The 21,770-nt window shown below is 41.7% G+C and overlaps 1 protein-coding gene across 4 annotated transcripts in view; it reads left to right on the top strand.

Moving 5' to 3' along the window:
- ARHGAP15 (Rho GTPase activating protein 15) overlaps window positions 1-21,770 on the top strand; it is a 373,834-nt gene that overhangs the window by 300,273 nt on the left and 51,791 nt on the right. For all 4 annotated transcript variants that reach the window (XM_088661719.1, XM_088661732.1, XM_035130906.3 and 1 more), the window contains one exon: window positions 7,339-7,473. In XM_088661719.1, coding sequence (XP_088517845.1) covers window positions 7,339-7,473 — 135 coding nt within the window. The remainder of the gene's footprint in view (window positions 1-7,338; window positions 7,474-21,770) is intronic.

The following is a 21,770-nucleotide window of genomic DNA, read 5'->3' as shown; positions in this document are numbered from 1 at the left end:
ATTGCAACTTCCCATGCCTTGGCCCCACCGACCATAGCTTCACTGTGCCTGGACCCTCAAGGCTTCCTGGTTAGCCTGAACAATGTGAGGATTGACAAGTTCTGCCTCCTCTGGGCCTTTTCCAGTGAGGCCACCAACTCTGTATATCCAGAGAGCCATCATTTCACATACTGTAGAGACTGTGGGGGTGTTTTTACATAGAGTATAATTCCATGGCTGTACTTGAGGGATAGGGATACTGTAGTACCCAGACACGCTTGATTTCCAACCAATAAACTCTAGTTCTGCTAGTGCTCTCAGTTATGCTCTACTTATATTTTACTCTATCAAAAAATTTTTAAAAAAAACTCAGGGAAAAATATAAGTGGCTGCAAGATAAACAAATAATAGATCTGATACACTCCATGGACCTTCCCTGGATTTCTGAAACTATAGCACAGAAAAACCAGACAATTCCATGGCAGAGAGAAAGTAGAAGGAAGACTTGCATGAGTTTAAAAGCTCAACTCCCTTCTCATACTCAAATCCTAGAGCTACCACTATGCCTTGTTACTTTCACAATACCTGGTAATAACTTGTTAGGAAAGTACTACAGTCAATACAACCTACTGGCTTCAGTCCTTTCCAAAAAGATACTGTACTACTATGTATCCTCCTCTATTAATAGACAAACTAATAGCACTAATAGACAGACTAATAAACATAGCAAACTGAATTGCCCCAGCTGCTTTATGCACAATACTGTCACTCTGTGTCACATTACAGCTGTTTGTATCTATAAAATCAGGGTGCCAACTATTTATGGTGGTGCTACATTCTTAAAATGGTGTGCAAGAAAGGTGAAGAGTGGATAACCCCATGATAGTGTGATAATGACTGTGTGCGACCTTCATTCATATGCCTAGATTTCCAAATATCTGTGTACAGATACTGACGCAATGGCAATATGTCAAGCATAACTTTGGGGTGACAGCTACGCATGTCTTAAAAACCTTTTGAACCATTGTCTTTGTTTTCGTCGTGTACTTGTTCTAAACCACTTGTGGTTTTGCTGGATATAGTGGACTTCTTCATGCAGAAACAATGGCAGAGTTCATCTCTGATCAGTGTGACTCAATGGGTATCAGTAGAGTGACTCTAGGAATGAGCATGCCACAGTGTAATCTTATTTCCCTCTAACTCCAATTAAGATTTAAATTAGCAGTACCAGGTTTTTCCAGCTTGCCCTCAGGTCAGTGAACTGAAGTTTCAGAGAACTGCAATAAACAGAAGCCCTCCAACAGGCATAGAACATGTGCTTTTTAGTTACAGCTATTTGCTAATTTAGTGCTAAGCACCATGGAAATGGGTATTCTAGTAATGCGTAGATTCAAACATAGGCAACATTCTTGCTATTGGATCAACATTATCATCTATTTACGTCAAAATGCTGTTAAGTAGCTGCATCAATTTTCCATTCAGCGGTCACCCCTTTGAACTGATAGATGCCAACATTCTGGAGGAATTAAATGCAAGAAATTAAACGACGAGAGCCCTTGAAGTTCATGTTTCATTTGTTTTTCATCTAGAGCTATGTGTTCTGATGATGGTACCCTTGGGGTGGTGAACCTTGATCATTTCTGCTCTTAAAGACCAACTAAGTTTACACTGTGTATCTGACAAAGTGTGCATGCACACAAAATCTCATACCAAAATATAAACTTAGTTGGTCTTTAAGGTGCTACTGAAGGAATTTTTTTATTTTGCTTTGACTCAGACCAACACGGCTACCTACCTGTAACCATTTCTGATCTCTTTGTGTTCTGCAATGGGGAGGCCAATCAATCTGTTGGGAGCTGACATAAAAAGGATATTGTCTTAAGGTAGAGGATTAGAGAAGTCTATCAGCAATTAGCTGTGATACCTACAACCCACTTATTGATTCCAGCAGAAGCTGGTGTTGCAGCCTGGCACAGCCATGGGCAATTCAGATGGCGTGGATGTAGCCAACGGAAGACAAGACTCCTCAGTCAGCTGTATGGGGAAAAATAAATTAAAAATTAAATTGTGGTTGCCAAATAAGGGGCACATTCAAGGGCATATATGCTGGCTGTGCTCACACTTGTCCTCACCGCTGTTACCCCTGTCCATTCCATTGCCCTTTTCCTCTGGGCCTAACCCACACAGCTGACAAAAGGGAGAGGCAGAGGTTGTTGCTCCATCTCGCTCCCATCGTTGCTCTGTCTTGACTCAGAGAGAGCAGCAGTTGCAGGGTGTAAGTGAGGTTTCCCACCTCACACACTGGAGGGCAGGCAGTGACAGCAAGGAGATAAAGCATAGCTAGGGGCCTGTAGGGGTTAGCTGTTGACCCCCTGGTGAGACATTGGCTTCAGCAGGTGCTTGGCTATTTCGAACCCTGGCAACAGCCTTGAGGGCAGGTCCACATGAACAATTTTTGGACATAACATAAACTCTGTTCCATATCCCCACACCCCCAGAGTTACAGTTTGCAGAGATGTGAGAAAGAATATTTTCAGTTAGGCTGTGGAATTTTCTGCCTTGGGAGATCAGAAGGACTCCCTTTCCTCATTGCCTTTAGGTGCCAAACCAAAATGTTTCTGTTCCAGTGCACTTATGGTTTGGCTAGATCCTAAATATTTGCTCTTGAATATTATGCTGAAGATGATCTTCTGTGTCACTTGGTTTGCTTTTGTTGTTTTAGCTCATTGTATAATTGCATTCCATTTAAATTGTTGCTAGCCACTGTGAACAACTAATTGCTGGAAACAAGAGTATGAATGTTATAATAAAGAATAACTAGCAAGGCTGACGATGGTTCAACATGCTAACAGTGTTCCAAATTCACTTCTCAACCTATAAATCATTTAAGGACCAAATTTGTCCTGGGCCGCACATAGACTTTGCTCCCACTGGTGGAGGAGTGTGTGACTTTTGCCAGTTTCCTCTCTCCACACAGCACCTAGCACCGTCTCCCACACTGTTCTGTAGTTTGGGGACTGTCTTGAGCACTGTGTGAGGTGGTACCAGGTCCTGCAATGGGAGGGAGAAAGAGAAAAAGTAATCACCCCCCTGCTGGATCAAAAGCCTTTCATGATTAGAAGAAGCATTTCTATCTGGGGGTGGGGGGGGGGGAGGCAAAGTCTTTTATGCAGCCAAATATGTGCTCACTATGTTAGAAGCAGCCCTTGGTTCCTCTCCTAAAGAGGTGAACACAACACAAATATTTAAAACAAATAAAATATTCCTGTACACCAGGATTGAATCTTGACTAGGGCAAAATATTAAATGAATTATCCAGTTGGGCCTTATTTCTGACCAGGGGTGCCAACTTGAATGAAATATGGGGGAGGGGGTAAGCAAGCCCCGCATTGCATTATTGATCACAAGACATAGCACACACATACTATTTCAATGTGGGATGTATGTGAAGACCTCAACCCCTAGGAGCTGGCTCTTAATTTTCTGACACAGTTCTGTACAGTATATGTATACAGTGGTACCTTAGGCTCTCGAACTTAATCCATTCCGGGAGTCCGTTCAACTCCCGAAATGTTCTAAAACCAAGGCACGGCTTCCGATTGGCTGCAGGAGCTTCCTGCACTCAAGGGGAAGCTGCGTCAGATGTTCAGCTTTGAAAACCAGAACACTTACTTCCGGGTTTTCAGTGTCCGAGAGCCAGTTTGTTCAACAACTAAGACGTTCATGAACCAAGGTATGACTGTACAGCATTATTTATTTCTTTGTTCCATTTTTACCTTACTTTGTCTGACAAAGAATCCACAAATCAGTTTACATCAATAACACTGATAAGTAATTATTGTTGTCATTATGTGCTCCCTGTTCCCCCCAAGTGGTGAGAAGTTTCAAGGGCAGCATTTCACTGAGTTTGGCTCCAAGGTCACTGGAGACTTGGAACATTTCTGTAACGTACGTGTGTGTGTGTGTGTGTGTGTGTGTGTAGGTGCATAGGTGGAAGCAGACAACATAGTGTTTCTACAAGCAACCAATCCAATGCCCCACATCAGGTCACGAGGTTCCCCGTCCATGCCATTAACCTGACCAGTGTGGAACATTATCTAGTCACTGAGGCCTATAATACAGTAATACTGTGAGAGTCCTATTCACAGTAAACAGATGGCAAGCCCATATCAACAGCAATCAGCTTCATCGTTCTTTCTAATAGCAAGTTCATGTCCCAGTGTGGGCAGGAAGAAAAGCCAAAACTGGGCTGCTGACAAATGAGGAGGAGGTATCGGGGGGGAATCCCCAAGGTTTGCTGAAATAACAATGTAAAAGTATTTTTTTAAAAAAAAACACCAACGACTGAACATGCTTACTGGACACCAGGAACTGTGGAATTCTGAGTGTCACTTTGGGGAGGGGGGCAAGCAGGATTGTTAACCTCCCCTAATACTTTATAGTATCCTGGAGGAAAGTTTGGCTGGCTGGACCTCTGAACAGATCTACAGTGCAACATTTTGTTTCAGGTTCTACTTATTATTATTATTATTATTATTATTATTATTATTATTATCCTTTGAATAAATGGGACTTCTAAATCAATTAGCAGGGGCTGCGCTGCACCGCATTCTACAGTCCACATGGTACAGCCCAGCTCATGTGTTACATGCTACCCATGGTATGTGGGTAGTTGGGGGTGTCCCTTGCAAGTGATACAAAGTTGAGAGTCTTTCCTAGGAGGCCACATGTGAATGCTATTTTAGGCCACACTCAAGCTATACTCGTGTCTCCCATGACTAATAACAAAATTTGAGCATTACCTTGAACAAGTCGGTTATTCTTGCAGTTTGCTTTTTGACGCAGTTCTCTCCCCACCCCCTTTTAAATTTGGCATGCTTCCCTTCTAACAAACTTTTTTTTTAAGTCACTTTATTGCTTGAGGGTAAAATGACACCCTTTGCTTTCAAGATGATACGTTCCTAACACATTTCCTCGAAAAGCTGGAAACAGTGCAAAAATCTGGGCAGATAATTCTTGGTAAAGTTTAGAATCCGTGTATTCCACTTTAGATGTTTAATGTACAGGAGACAGGGGGGGGGATTGTACCAAGCCAGAAAGGCAGGGGTTTTTGTTTTGTTTTGTTTTGTTTTGTGTGTGTGTGTGTGTGTGTGTGTGTGTGTTTGTGCTTGTGCATGTTTCTGCTAAGGTTTCCGCTTAAAGGTTTGTGCCAGAGCTACAGTACTTATACATTTTCAAAATGTGTTTTAAGCAATAAGTTGTACAACATTTTTAGAACATGTGTTAAGCTATTTCTCTAAGAATGAAGCTCTTAACAAAACATAAGCACTCTGCATGAGATCTTAGCAGCAAAGTGCTGAAAAGATAAAGTAAGAATTGGTACCATGGGAAGAACACCAGCTGTAGTGCACACAGGTCCATTATGAGAAGTATGGTAGTGGGTAGGGAGAAAATGATTTAATCAGGAGTAAAACCAATTTTATTATAAGGGCACGCAGGGGGTGTGGCACCATAGTGAGAGGGACATTTCAAAATATCTGACAGATTTCAACAATGTGAAAACCCACCCTGTTCTTTAAAGTGACAGTAAACCCCATCAGGTCTCTCTTTTTGATGCTATTGTGAACAGATAACTGTGTAAAACCGGCCTGCTAGGATGCTGTCTGTCTCTTTCTATGGTGTATGGGGGGAAATAAAAGGCTAATTGTTGAAATACAATCAATCAAATTTGATCATGGAGTTCAAAAGAAAGTCCTAATTCAATTTCAAGAGTGAATCGGTTTTATGTTGATGAAAAGTCTGTGTGGTTTTTTTGTTTTAAAGGAGAAAAAGGAAACCAGTAAAAAGTATGTTTTCCAATCTCTACTCCAACCTTATAAATTAAAGAAGAGGTGGGTTTGGGGAAAATAAATGTTATTGTAAATATATCGCAATACTTAGAAACTTTATACCGGTACCTACATTTAAATTCCTTTCTGACACCACTCTTTGGAAAGCAGTAAATACTAGAAAATATTTACTTTGTGGTATGTGGGTGGTAGGTTGCTGTTTGTGATGTTTTTACCAAGTTTGTCTATGCAAATAGCATTAATAATGGCTAAAGCAATACAATTCATTTCTGCTCAAAACTGGTAACATTATGTTCTCTGAGGTGGGTGGAGATGTTTCTCCAATAGTTTTCAATTAGTTAAATCTTTACTAGAATATACCCCATGAAAATGTTTCTGAAGTAAAAGCCAAACCACATCTTTATGAATTTTGTGCATTTCTGGAACAGGTAGATGTTGTAAAGAACTTTGCTTACTTTCACAACGACAGGCTTTCTTTCTTTCTTTCTTTCTTTCTTTTTGCTTTCTTGTAGTTTTGTCAGGTCTCTAATTCTGTAGGGTTTTTTTGTAGCCTAATAATAATACCAGATGTTTCTAATAAGTATTCAAAGGAAAGGAAAGTAATAATCACCCCATCTTTTTATTAGAATTTTTTTTCTTGCATTCTTCCTCCTTTTATATTTAAATTTCTCAGCTCAGTCAAGCTTCAAAAGAAAAGATTTCTGTTGTTCAGAAAATCAGTTTTGCAAGCACTTGTGGTTTGTCTTTAGCGTGTTATCATTTTTGACAGCTTTGCATAGCCTAGGTAGGCCAACAGGGGTCTGTCTAATATTGTTGCTGGGCAAATCTTCCTCCCAGAGTTGAAAAACCAAACAAAATATTTTTGAAGCAATAAAGAGGAATTAATATCTCTTCCCCTCCTCTCTCCCTCCCTCCCACCCACCACCACAATACCGAATTCCTTGCTGACATTACATTCAGGCAACAACAACAAAAAAGGAGAGGAAGAAAAGTGTTGCCCATTATTCCCTTGTACATAGCAAGACGTAACACATGTAAAGCAATAACTCATTTTGTATTGCCATGTTTAGCATATGTCTCCTGTTGGCTCAGCAAGGCCTTTAGGCTGGTCCCTTGAGCCGGTCATCCCTGGCAACTCTTAGCCCCTCGGCCTCGAAACCAAATAGCTTTGAATCACGTTGAGCTGTGATGCTAATTTTTCCTACTGATGCATTATGGGAATAAATGTATCTGACATCCTGTGTCAATGCTACTGTCTCTTTGTGTCTCTTGTTTTTTTGTTAGCTGCATTCCTACAGATGGTATTCCATTGAAAATGTTCTCTTCCTCTGGAAAAAAAGAAGAGAAAGAAAGAAAGGGGGGGTGGAAACCCATGCACAGCACCAAACCTCTAGGTGCAGAAGGCTGTTAACGGTTGCTGATGATAGTAGGCAAACATTAACATAATAATTAGTGTCTTGTAATTGTTTCATTAAAACCAGTTGTTCCATTTCTCCTCGTGTTTTCCCAGAAGAGAAGCTGAATTTGGACGACAGCCAGTGGGAGGACATCCACGTTGTCACCGGAGCACTCAAGATGTTTTTCAGAGAGCTGCCTGAGCCACTGTTCCCATACTGCTTCTTTGAACAGTTTGTGGAGGCAATAAGTAAGTACATCACATACAGTAGTAGTTAATTAAATAGCCTATGCACTTTTTAAATATATATATATATATATATATATATATATATATATATCCCCAAATTGGAGAAGATGCATCCCAGATGTTGCTTTTTTACCTGTTCCTGCCTCCCCCAGCCCCACCCTGCTTCCACTTCCTATTTCAGTCGCTGCAACATTTGTCCCTTTATTTTCAGGAAATGATCTCTCTAAGAAGAAAAAATCTCTCTGAGAAAATAATAATCAACCGCATATGTGTTGTCTTATAATTAGACATGTTATACTCATAATTCATGTAAGCAAAACATAGTGCTGTTAGGCAGGACCAATATTTATAATCTAGAAGGGTATGTCTCCATGCCTTTAAAAACAAAAAAAAAGATTTGAAATTGTGTGACACCTTATTGGCAATCCCAGGTTTGTACATTTGCCTTAGGATCACCAACAGACCAGTGCATTGCATATCTGTTCATAACATCCTCCTTTTTTAGTCAGACTTTCCTTTTTAAAGAAATTGCTTGCCAACTAAGGTTTGCCATCCTACAGTTGTGCCTTTAACAGCAAGTTTATCTTCATCAGTAGCAGGTGATAATACTTAGCTCCATGCCTTGAAAACCTTCACCTGCTGATTTGTATAAATCAAGGTGTAGTTAGCAGCTGCAGGAGCAAACCAGGCCATTTTTGTCTTGGTCAGTTGGCAAACCTGCTCCAGGATGACAAGCCCTTCAAAGGCTGCAAGGTAACTTCAAGCAGATGTCTTGCTTCTAACAGATCTTTAGTGTTGATGTCTTTGGCTCACTGTGACAATTGCTGGGGCTGGGGCTGGGGGATCTTATCTGCCAAAGAAGCTGATTTCACTTTTTTTTCCTTTAAAAAGCAAACCTTAAAAAACTGAAAACTTGCAAGCCTAGCAGGAGCTTAATTAAAGTCCAATAGAGAAAAATCTCCAGGAAAAACAATAAAGCACTTAGGGATCTGTTCTCCGATTGATGCGCGTGCGTAACTGCCATTACCGTTAATGAGAGTTGTTTGCGCGTGCACATCAGTCAGAGAAGATAGAACCCTTAATGTGCTGTTTAATTTGATTTTATGTTCATAAAAGTCTTTAGGTTTAACGAAAGCTCTTCACGGCTAGCATCCTGTGTAACAAAGTGGAATAAATCTTGCAACATTCTTCCCTCCTGTTCTTGCCTGCTTAGAGATACCCTGTGGTGGTTAAGCATGCAATAACACAAACGCACTGAGGAGCGGGTCTCCTTTGGAGGTGCAACCCACGGTCCCACTTCTCCCACCTTCCCCCTTTTCATCTTAAAGACAAATAGGGCAAAGCAGTTTGTCTTTTGAGATTCATCCCCACACTTCAGGAGTTATATAATTATCTAACAGGAAAACAATGTGGAACAAACAATTCCTTAGTGTGCTGGCTGCAGCTTTTGTGCTCCACCAATACGAGGAGGGAGATCTCTCTTTGAAGCTCTCTCATTCTAACATACACTTCAGGTGGCCCACCATGTACCTGCTATGTCCTCTTGAAGTGCTAACTCTTCAGTTCTTCAAACGGATATAGTTGGTTCATGGGGCACAACCTGATGTTCACTTTGCTTCACATCCTATGTACGTTGCTCAGCAGTCAAGTGTTTTTATGCATTCCCAGCCTTTAATCTCTTTCTGATGTTTAGACAATCTCTGTGTATGTAGCATTGTTCATTGGGGGTTAAATCCATTCCTGTCCCTTATTGCACAGTCTATCTCTTGTCTTTCTCTTTCAATCAGTCCTTCATTTGGGTTTCTGGAACAAAACAAAATTAAAACTGCATAATGTTCTACTTCCTCTACCTCTCCAGTAACAAGGTATGCAGGTGGCGTCACTAGATACGTTTTTAACCAGAGGTACAGGTAGCAAGCAATAAATTAGAGCTTTTGATTTTGGAACTGTGGGAGGGGAGCTTTGCTGTGGCTAACTCATTGAAGCGTTCATATTTAAGTATGACAAATTAATGTCCATTTCTGCTCACTGAACTATTTTTAATTCTTGTTACAGTTCTGAAAGCCATTATAAACATTGACAGGCTAATGAGCAGTCATTTATGGGGTTTAGAAGATAGTTACTTAGAAGGAAAATTAGTTGTCTGGTTATTCTTTTTTTTAAAGTACTGAGGGGGAAATGTGGTCTTTGCTTGTTCCTTTATAAATTGCCAAGGTATCTGTTCCGGTTATATATTTAATTAATTAGAATTGAGCTGTCTCTCCATCTGGCTTCAAATGTTGAGGTGGACATACTATGCATATAGTGTTCTGCATCTACAGATGTATGCAAGAAACCAACCTTGAAAACAGCAAAGGCATTTTGTTATATTCTGTTGGCGTATCTTTACAACTAGTTTAATTGCCATGGTTTTCCATGGTAAGACCTGGAAACCATTTTGTGTGTGAAAAGACTGGTTACTAATCCTCCAGTTCCCAAGGTTCTATGGTTGGGGAAAACAATAGTTTTATTTGGATGGAGTATGTCCTGATGAAGGGTAGCATAATTTTTTAAAAATAAATAGCTGGTTAAATAAGCCTGAAAGTGGTGGTGTGAATAGTGAACCAATTTCTGACACTATTGCTATCTGTTGCAACTGTTTCATTGATTTCCGTGAATTCTTACTAGATGCAAATCTTGGTGGTATGTATCAAACAAAATCCCTTCCCTTCCCTTCTCCACACCACCCCCAAATCTTCTCTGGAGTTCAGATTTGGGGGAGGAGAGGGAGGGGAAGTTCTGTTGTACTTGTGAAGCTGTTCCACACATACAGTGATTTAGTTGGATGCAACCTAGTATCTCCAGTCAGCAGAGTTTGAAAAGCAATGCAACACATGTCACCCTGTTTGTTTCCTTTTTTGCTTACAGCACAAGTTATACTCCAATAACTCATACTGTTAAGTATACAAATCTATGTCCTCGTATCTGAATGGCATGAGAGCTGTGGTGGTTAGGTGGTTAGGATGGGTGGGCACTTCTTGCAAAACTTTTCAGTAGTGTTAAAAAGCGCGCACACACACCCTTTCAGTTTTAGTAATAAGGTATTGTATCAATAGCAAATAAAGTCCTCGCTCAGTGAAAGTGAAAATAGCACTTCATGAGGTCTACTTTCTTTATCCTCATTGACATCAGCTCACAGCCAAATCTGATTGGCTACATATTGTCATAACAAATATTCCAACCACTCAATTATTTATTTATTTATTTATTTATTTATTTATTTATACCCCACCCATCTGGCTGGGTTTCCCCAGCCACTCTGGGCTGCTTCCAACAAAATATTAAAATACAATGGTCTGTTAAACATTAAAAGCTTCCCTAAACAGGGCTGCCTTCAGATGTCTCCTAAAAGTCTGGTAGTTGTTTTTCTCTTTGACATCTGGTGGGAGGGCGTTCCACAGGGCGGGTGCCACTACCGAGAAGGCCCTCTGCCTGGTTCCCTGTAACTTGGCTTCTTGCAGCAAGGGAACCGCCAGAAGGCCCTCGGCACTGGACCTCAGTGTCTGGGCAGAATGATGTGGGTGGAGACACTCCTCTATTACCTTTGATTGGCTTGGATTGCCGATGTGACAGTTCCATGAAGAATACCTAGAATTTATGATGGGGGAAAGTTAGCAATATATTTGTAAAAGGATGGCAGTGAACAGTTTTGAAATAGGACAGGTAAACATTTTCATTATCAGGGTGTTTCACCCCCCTCATCCAGCAGTAATGATAAAAATGGTCAAATATTCAGTATAGCCGACATCCCAGTAAAATTTGAAGGGAAGAAATCAAGTAGGTCATCACAGTGATGCAGTTTCTTCACCTACAAAGTTGGAGTTGAGCAAGGGAATGTTTTGGTTCCAAGATGGCAAAGTCAAGCAAAGCAGAGGTCAGATTCCATAAAGGCAAAGTGCCCCCAAATTTGGTAGCACCATGGATAGCGCCATTTGAAACTCAGGCAGGAGACTCATACAAGCAGGCAAATGGTGTTGCAACAGCAGCAGGGAAACCCATCCTTTAATAAATCTGCAGCTTTATCTGTGTGGCTAGCAGCAACTCCAATGAGCATTCAATTCAAGGAGCCTAGCCTGCTCTAATAGCAATAAAAGAAGCTGTGTCTTAGTTCTGTTTGGACTTCTACACTAGAATTCCTTACAATCTGAGGACAGCAGCATGGTCTCCTCAGGTCAGATAGTTCCTGGCAAAATGGGCTCCTTCCTTCTGTGAGAGTGGGACTTCTAGGGCTGGTTCTGATGGCAAATTGCTCCCTTGCTCTGATACTATTCTGAATCAGTAGCCACATTTCCTGAAGATAAGGTGTCAGACCCTGGGGTCATGACAGCCATTGAAGAAGCAACATCAGCTGATTCAGAAGCCCTAAATCTAAAGAGAATTCAAATAATGTAGGTAGAATTTCACAAGCTAGAGATATTCTTTCTGACATATAGTTTTCTATATGAATAGAATTTTTTTTGAATATATACTTCTTGTATGGAGGAGCATTCAGACCCTACCTGTAGCCTGAATGGATGCAGGCAAAGCACAAAATTTCCTCCTTGTGGAGAACTAGCGCTTAGTTATGCCCACCCTCAGCACATTTTAGTCTTTCTTCCTAGCCATTCATTTTCAATGTGTACAAAAACCGCCTCACCTCCCTTTTTGTTGTTGCTGTTGTAGCTGTGCCCTTGTTTTCAGTTTTCCCCCCATTCCAGATGTTTTTCTCCTTTCTCCTTTTTCTTTTTTGCACTTCACTCTTCATCTGCTCTTATTTTTCAAGGCAGCTTTAATTTCATTACAAGGAATAGTTGTGGTCTTGATCCACAACCATCTTGTTACAGATTTACATTTGAAATATGCATAGTAAAAAGAGAGAGAGAGAGAGAGAGACAGTGCTGTGACTAATGCCATTAGAGCTTGACTACAGTTTCAGAAGGTCAGCATTTCAGCTTGTGAAGGCAGCCAATGCAATAAGCAGTCAAGGCTGGCCAGGTTATTATCACAAGCTAGAGGACTTCTTTCCCTTTAAGTAGGTCCAGGGTTGTGATAAGTTCTTTCTATGGGGATTGCGGACAGAAAAGCTTTATATCCAAATCACCTGGAAACGTAAATAGCATTTTAGAACTGCCAAAGAAGCTATTTGGGAACTGGAAATTTATCCAGGACAGATTTGGCTGCTGTTCCATTTATGTGGCCAGGAATGACAATGGAAAATTTTCCACACCTTCCTTTCAAAACCTTTTGAATTTTAATTATAATTCCCTATTTTGGGGAGCTTCCCGTGTAATGCCATAGCAATAAGTGATCCCAGTCTGGGTCTCTAGCTTTAGTGCCTCTCTCTCTCTTTCTCTGTCTCATGTGTGCGCGCGCACACACAATGAAGAGTTCAAAATGGAAGTCATCCATCAAAATGGAAGCAGAAAACTTGTGGACTATAGGCCTTGCTAAGGAACAGTAACACAAGTGAGCTTGCACTCTTGAACAGTGCAAGTAATAGAATCTTCAGAGTCTCAGAAAATTCTCTGGAGCTTTTCTTCTTTCCATGAATTTCTTTAAGTTACCCTCAGGATCAAAGCCTACTTTTGGGATGACTTTCCTCTCCTCCAGCAGCCTACTTCCACGTTGCTCAGGAAGACCTTTATATTCACCAGAGAGGCTTTTCGGTGAACTTACGTGGCTGTGAAGAGAGGAGGGGATAGGAAACTTTCCTTCTCTTACCTTTCTTAAGTTAACATCCAAGCCAATAGAATTAGAGTAATATTTATTGATTTTAAGAAAATACAAGTCAATAGAAGTAAATGGCAGTGAGGCATAAGGCCAAGATTTCTGAAGGCAAGGAAGAAGGAAAATGGTATACTTGTTGTGTGCATATACAGTGGACGCTTGGGTAGCGAATGTGATCCATGCGAGAGGCACGTTTGCAACCCGCAGCATTCGCAACTCGCGTCTGTGCATGCGCAGGTCGCACTTCGGCGCTTCGGTGCGTGCGCAAAGCACGATTTTGCGCTTCTGCGCATGCGTGTGTGCGTGCCGAAACCTGGAAGTAACCTGTTCCAGTACTTCCGGGATCGGCGCAGAGTGCAACCTGAAAATACGCAACCCAAAGCAGCTGTAACCCGAGGTATGACTGTATGTGGTGTTTGAGTGTTTGGTTCCAAGAACAATATGTGTTGAAACAGCATGACAGTGTTTGCAGCAAGTGCTGAACATCATTTAAAACAGGAGGTGCTTGTAAACAATCATGAAAAGATATACAGAATGAGGTCAATAATTTTGGCTCAACCAAGTCTTGAACATGAATTCCTATTTAAACCTTACCCTGGTTCTTAGTAATTTTTAGATTTACAGCCTTAAGCATAGTGTTTACCCTTAAAAACCCTTTACATTGTCTTCAGCTTGTGGTGGTGGTTGTTTTTGCAGAATGGGTAGATTGGGAAGGTGAAGATTGACACAAAACTATAATATAGTTAACATTCATTGATAGACTGGGGTTCCATCCAATGCTTTTGTATCTGTTTCCTTTCCTGTTCATTATAAGTCGCTCCATGCGGGAATTACACTTTCTGGGACAAACCAGGGCAGTACTACATGCAGAGCTTAGTGAAGATACAGGAAGAGATACCCTTATGCCTATTAATAAGTGCTTTGGAGTCGGATAGTTTCCATATCCATACCAAGCTGCTAGAGCTCCCCTTCCATTTGGCTCCCACGAAATATCAGAACTGGGGAAGACAGACCACCCTGGCTCGTCAGAGCCCAAGCTGGAAAAACACATGAACTCCGATGTTGTTCGCCCCACTATGCAGGATCTGTTGGAAGCTCTCATAAGAAAAGCCGTTCTCTTCCTTGGCAGCAGAGGGTGCCACTTCTTTCTCTCTGGAGCAAACAGCAGGAAGCAGAGCTATGAGTGAAAAAGGAAAGCAGTTACTCTGTCTTAACTGAGCAGAAACTTTCCAGCTTCTTGAATGTGGATGTGACAGGGGCAAGCCTGCTTGCTAAGAGCAAAGGTATTTTTCATGGGCTGTGTGCAAAATTACCCAGCTCTGGAAGAAGTAACTTTAGAACAGTAGCTTTCAAATCCTTTCCCTTCACTGAACCTTCTTTTCAGTGGAATTGCCTACTGGGGAATGCTTGCACTTCTGGGCAGGAACACCTGTGCATTACAGAGGGTTCTGGGGAGTGCTCTAGGTGCCACACTTAGCTTTTATGTGATGCTGTCCTGGCATGCTGAACCTCACTATCCCTCTGCATGAACTGAAAAGGTACCCCACAACACACCCAAAGCATTGTAAGAGATTAGCATTCAGGGAACTTCAGCTCCCATTATTGAACCTGCCATGAAGGAACTCCTGCTAGTGTTCCAGGACTCCCCACAAGTGTTTGGAAAGCATAAGGCGTAACTAGACTTGGATCCAGTGGTGGAGTAATGGTTAGAATAACCATGGAGGCCATGGTTGCTAAAGCACAGGAGAGCAATCCAGTATTAGGTTGGTGGCAAAGGAGAATGAGCCAAGAAGCCAGATGTTCAGACTCACCACTCAAGGATTATCTGAACCTTAGCTATTAGATCTGAGGAATCTTGTTGGCATGCTGAAGCAGAAGCAAGGCTAGCCTGGAGGCAGGAGCAGGGATTCATGTTCCAGAATGAAAGAAAAAGATGTAGAGCAACTCAGCTTGTGTTATAGCAAGTAGACTTACTTAGCCTTCTATTACATTACAACAAAATGGTCAAATCAGGAGCATGGATAAGTTAAAAGGACTGGACAGGACAGTCTTCTGTTTCTAAATCTGTAAGGAGGACCATGTTTTTGGAGATCTAGCTTGTAAGATTTCACAATGAGATAAAGAATATACAAACTTTGTGCCCTCATGTACACATTGATCATAATGTTCTCTGGGCAGTGCTGCTATTCTGTGCCTGTGCTTCCTCGGTGCATCATATGTTGAATTCTCCAATGTCGATTCTGTTCAAGGCATTGGGAAATGAAGATCTCTCCTCTTTGCGAGAGGGGAGACTTTGCGGATGGGATCCGCTTCCCGCGCTAAGCAGGGGGCGTGTTTTGGACCCCTGCTACAACCTATCCCTGCTGCCGCACCCAGCCTCTGGCTGGCCAATAGGGCCGGCTGGGGGGCGGGGTTTACCTGCATTTAAGGCGGTGCAGCAGCATTCGAATCCTCTTTCTGCTGCTGCATCCCGTCGGATCTCCCGCCCACCCTCCCTTTAGGTCTTGCTTTTGTGTGTTTGCTTTGACCTTGCTATGGACTTTGGTTGGTTGCCCAAGGGGCCTGGTAGGAGGTTTTTATCCATTTGGCTCATTGGCACTGGCCTCTTGGTTTTTTCGCCTACCTCATAGCAGTTCATCACAACTTCGTTTGGTATTGGCGGTTAGGCATTGGAATATGTATTTGTCTGGTGTGTTTGAGGACTGGTTGTGGCCATCATCCAACCCTCCTCTTTTAGGGGTATCCCGTTAAAGGGATCCGGCGGTCGTGGATCCCGTCCGATGCCCTGCTGGTGGCTAGGGCCATGGCAGGACCCCCGGTGACATCAGGGGAAGCTTCCGGTTGTATTTGCATCAACAGGCTCCTCCCACTGGGGGCTAACCTTATGTGACTCCCTGCTGAGCGGGGTGGAGTCATGCTTGCTCGTGTGTCCAATGCCTAAGCCAATACCTCTCATTTGCTCTAACCAATAAAGTTGTGGCCTTATTTTACCCATTAACTTAAAATTCACTGTCTTTATTTCTCGCAGGGCACGGGTCCTTGAACCGCAAACTCTTTATTATTTGGCTATGCACTGGACTTTATTTCTGCATACCTTGTTCTGTTTCCATTAGCTAGGAAAGTATGTGTTAGTTCTGCCATAAAGCCCGAGTTCCTCTCTTGCCACATTCACTGCTGCCTTAAATAATAAATCTTTGTCTGTTAATTGCATTTACATACACACAGTCAAGGATATGAAATGTCACCTCACCAACACGGCTAGTGACAAGTAATCTAACAAATGGGTTGAGTACACTGCAGTTGAGTAATCCCGCAAGCTGAAATGTGTTTGGCCCAAATACATTTTCCAAGTAATCCTCACAGTTGAGTGCAAGGGAGGGTAGCTTTAAAACAAAGGGCAGGATAGTATTCAAAGTACAGTCTTTTGTGGAATTCAAGGGCTGGGAAACCTGGTGATCTTGGCCATGGAAAAGCATCTTTGGCAGCAGTACTGCACCTGCTGCATTGAGTGACAGTTGAAAAGAGGGGAGAGAATGGTAAGGAAAAGTGAGGAAATGGAAGAATTAAGCAATGCTATGATTCTCACTCTAGCTTTCTTGTAAAGTACCAGCTTTGGATGTAGCGCTTGGAGCAAAGTTGCTCACACCACCGGTTCATTCTTTGGCATCTTAATAAATCAGCTCCACCAGAGATGGTAGCACTACTAATTCTATTTTAACTTCAAGCTTTAAATGCTTGCCAGAAATTTATAGGATCTAAATTTGTATGGCAGATCTTTAGTAGAAAAGGTATGAGATTTCTCTCTCTCTCTCTCTCTCTCTCTCTCTCTCTCTCTCTCTCTCTCTCTCTCTCTCTCACACACACACACACACACACACACACACACACACACACTGTATCAGTCATTCAGTCACTGTTGCAGTTACAACACACATTGCCATGCATTCACAGAGACTAAATGAATCCCAATCTTGGATTAATGCATCAAGCATAACTGCAATCTGAAGCCTGCGTATACTCCCCCCCCCCCCCCGGGACAGTTACTGACTAGAAGGCAAGGACCACAACAAAACTTTTATCCTCCTCATGGACACAATTTTTCTAGATTGTGTGATGGGAGCTTGGGAACAAAAAGCACCATGCTACTAGAAAGTTTAACTGAACCAAGATGTGTGTGCAGTGTGCACACTCTTCCTTGTTTTAGTTTAGACGGCTTCTGGAATTGGTGCTTCAAAGGGAGAGCTTTTCAGCAGGCAGGCAGGAGGCAAAAAGAGAATGATTCTCATCCAGCAAAAATCTTCAGAAATAACATGACATAATAGCACATGTCACAAAGTGATATAGGCACATACACCGTAAAGCAGGATTTAATAGTTTTAAAGGTGAAAAATCCTGTTTTCAGATGACATATCCATTAATTTGGGTATGCAATATCTGATCCAGCAAGGCTCTTTAAAACTGAGAGTATTTCATGCCTGCCATTCGTATTAGTTAGGAACTCCGCTGCAATTCTATCAGACAGACGTGTGACATACCTCTACCATGAATGGCATATACATGCACTCATAAGTGGCATATAGAAATAAAGATCCTTCCCTATTGTTTTTTAACCCCTCAGCACCAGTGATCCAGAGCTGCTTCTGCCAAAACCCTGGTTCAAAATGCATAATAATGCTTTAAGCTTTGGGAAATCCCAACACCCCTGTGCCAAGAGATTTCACAAATATAGTAATGAAACCTCTTGACTCAAAAGTGAGCACTATTTAACAGAACAAGCATGAACCGCCTTTAGGAGATTTTGCAGCTGGATTTGTTCCACTGTGTCAGAAGCTGAATTTCCATCCCTGATAGTAGATTTATTTTTAAAAGTGTGAAATGCACACATACCACTGTTCGCATTATATGTTTGTGGGGTATACAGAGAGGCACCCTCATCGAGGAAAACATGAGCACAGTAGAGGGCAATGCACAGAGTTTCTCCATCCTGCTCTCCTTTACAGAGCTATCGATGATGCGACTGATCAGGACTGATCACCCATTAGGTGTGTCAGCAAGGAGTGAATATGGCAGAAGTAGGTACAGTGGTACCTCTACTTATGAATTTAATCTGTTCCGAACGCAGATGTGTAAGTCGAAAAAAATTGTAAGTCGAATCCCATAGGAATGCATTGGGAGAAAAAAATTCGTAAGTTGAAGCAACCCTATCTAAAAATTCGTAAGTAGAAAAAATCCTATCTAAACCGCATCCAAGATGGCGGACGGAGCTCTGTTCATAAGTAGAGTTATTCGTAAGTAGAGGTACCACTGTATATGGACTCGGGTTGCTTCCACAATAATGCTCTTTATTACTGCTGAGGCATTACTTTCCACAATTAGCTGGAAGCAGAATTTTTCATTAATTTTGTTCTTTTCATTTTGCAGTGAAATAGGAGCATTTCATTATTAAAAATGAAAAGAAAAAAAGCAATAAAGGGAAGAAACTAGTCGGGAACAGAAATGGACACGGGGGTAATTAAAGGAGGCAATTCAATGGACAATGAATGAGCTATTCATCAGCAATCCCCCACCCACACTCATTGGGAAGTAATAAAATGGGCTGAACCTGCAAACTGGAAGTGTTTAATTAAAGGCAAAGGAGCTCTTAAAAGCCTTCATAGTGTTTTGTCCACACTAGGCAGGATGGTGCAGCAATAGCATTTTATCACACACATAAAAATCGGTACAAATTAGGTCTGGATAAAACCTGGGTGGAAGATGCACAGCAGCCGGGAGCTCTGTAAAAAGTGAGTGGATGAAAGATTGCAAATTCTAAGAGAAAAGGGTTAGAGTCCACTAACTGGCAATGAGCACCGTCAGAGATCAGTAGCTGGGTAGTTCAGGCAGTGGTGATCTTTCACACCACACACACACACACACACACACACACACACACAAACTTTTTATTGGCTGCAGAAAGAAACATATAAAGCTTCTACATGCCTCAACGAGAAGGAGCCTTCAACATAGCATTGCACGCTAAGGGTGTTTATAAATGAATTAAATGGCAGATGTCAAAGCCTCCAGGAACTGTCCACCAAGTTTTATTCTGCACATGTTTCTTAAAAAATTAAAATGAGTACTTTGTGTGATAATTTACAAGCAAATCAGTATCAATAAATCAGAATCATGTAAGCAGTCATGTTTATTATATTCTTGTTGCTTAATATTCATGATAGTAATTTACTTTTATAGTACAGTTTCACTGTTATCTCCTTCAGTGTCATAACTTTAGAGTCAGGCAAGCTGCAAAAGTACAAAGTCCAGTAACCCTTTCAAGGCTACAAAAGTTCCTTCCATTAGTAAGAGGAATGTATGCACACATACGGTACAGAGGAAGGGCATGAGCCCCACACACCCTGCTGTGCTGATGCCCCACTCAGCAGCTGAGCATCCTTGGGCAACAGCTTCCAGAAGGCGTTCTAGAGCTGTGCATATCCTCTCTCCTACAGCAGGTGTTTGTGGTTTGCATGTAGCTCTTGGAGGAAGAGGGGTGCAAACTTGTAATTTCTGGCAAGGAACTGTTACAACTGCTCTTATTTGTCTATTGGATATTGCATGGCTGCTAGTCCATGTTGTATCCTAGGTCACAGGTATTTCTAGAAGCTACCCAGACTCAGTGTGTGAGCAATGCATGTGTGTTTGGGAGAGAGAGAATCATTGCATTGCAACAATGCAGCAGAATTTGTGGGTTGCACCCAGACTTCAAGAAAGTGACAGCTGCTTTAAATTCCATTGGGCAAGGACTCCTAATCTGCTGCAATCTGTGAAATTGGTGCCACATGTCATGTGAATGAATTTAAAGCAGCCCCTAAAAGCCCCATTGAGAAATGATTACAGTTGTACGGCAAACTCTTTATATGAGGTATCCCTCCCCTTGCCTTTAACAAGGCATTACCAATGATGGTTACAAACACAGATGTGCACTCACACATTCATCAAGATAGGGCTCCAAACAATCAGAAATATTCTTATTCTGTTTCATAACCAGTTTTGTATCATTTGTAATTAAAAGCATGGCTCTGTCCCAGGATCAAGAGTGATGTTCATCTTCTGTGGGTTTCAAGCATCTTAGTTTAATGAAAGGAACTTGTGTCCTTAATGAAACATGGAAAAGGGATTCCCCACCCCCCACCCTTGGTACCACTTGGATGTGAAAGAAATTTGCTTCCTATTCTCTGTCTGGGCAGTAATGTCTGCTTTCATAATGTTGTTTAAGAAGCATTATTTCCATTGCATCTCTTAGTATAGGGAGTTCTGTATAATGCTTAGCTTTTGGTCTTCTGCATGTCTCTTGTGAGGTATGAAAACTGGACCCTGGTTATCCTTTCAGCTGATGACCTGGCTAAGTAAGTATGTGAACTTAGGTAACCCACATTCAAACTCAACATTCTATCTGCTCACCTCACCCTGAGACATTCATCTGCATTCCTGCATATTATCTCCATCCCGTGTTCTTATTGGATATCAGCATTCTATGGAAATGATTACTAAGCACATGAACACACATATGCACACACACCTGCTAAAATACAGCATACTGGTGTTGGCTCTAGTTTTGGGAGGCCCTTGGACAAGATGTTCTCAGTACCCCTCACCGCAGTCTCACCATTGACCACTTGATATGCCTTTACCTCTGGTCCCAATTGGGATCACTGTCCAGAGAAAGAGAGAGAGGACAATGATTGCACAAATGAATGCTCCTTTCCCTTGCTCCTTTCCCTTTCTGCTCACTTGGAGGGAGCAGACAAGCAGGAAGGAAGCAACAGGAGATGCAGAAGAACTAGAAGGCTCCAGCAACTGGGAGCAGTGCTCTTGCCTACAGAAGTGTGGATCCAGTGATGCCAACTCAGGACACCAGTTCTGCACTTGATGCACTAAATGTATTGGAAATTCACTGCTGCAAAGCAATATTCATCTAGCGATGTAGGTTTTAGTCGGTGATAATCGATGAATCTTTCCTACAAGACTATTTCTATATAGGTGCTATTTGAGATGTTCATAGCCAGCAAACAATCCTAAATTGTAGGAGTATTTATCCTAATCTGTTCTTTCTCCTTTACTTTTGATCACTTTAAACACTAAATCTCCAGATCTGGTGAATTATATGGTATATAATGGTATATAGTGGGTTAGATGACTAAAGGTTATGATCACTTGATAACACCACAGGGGCATGTAGTGAAGGATGTTTTTTCTAGAGTAAACATAAAGCCATCTTTTTTTTTCTTGTCACCTAATTATATTGCTGACTGAATTTTGAAACAACCAGCGAAAGGCCTTGATCAAGTGACCCACTGGTTTCAGTGGGAGAGATCCGAGCATATGATTAACTTTCCCGCCGAAATCAATGGAACTTGAAAGTGCTTAACTTAGGCTGGATTGTTAACTTTGACTGAATACTGAATAATGGATTGAGTAAAATGTGTCATCAGCCTGGTCACTTGAGAGAGAACTTCAGAATTACTTATGACAAAGGAATAAATTGTGCCCATGATTCAATATATGGAGAGCAG

Source organism: Zootoca vivipara, chromosome 1 (assembly GCF_965207765.1).
Source record: "Zootoca vivipara chromosome 1, rZooViv2.hap1.1, whole genome shotgun sequence".
NCBI classification, from domain to species: Eukaryota; Metazoa; Chordata; class Lepidosauria; order Squamata; family Lacertidae; genus Zootoca; species Zootoca vivipara.
This window is presented reverse-complemented; position numbering and strand designations above follow the sequence as displayed.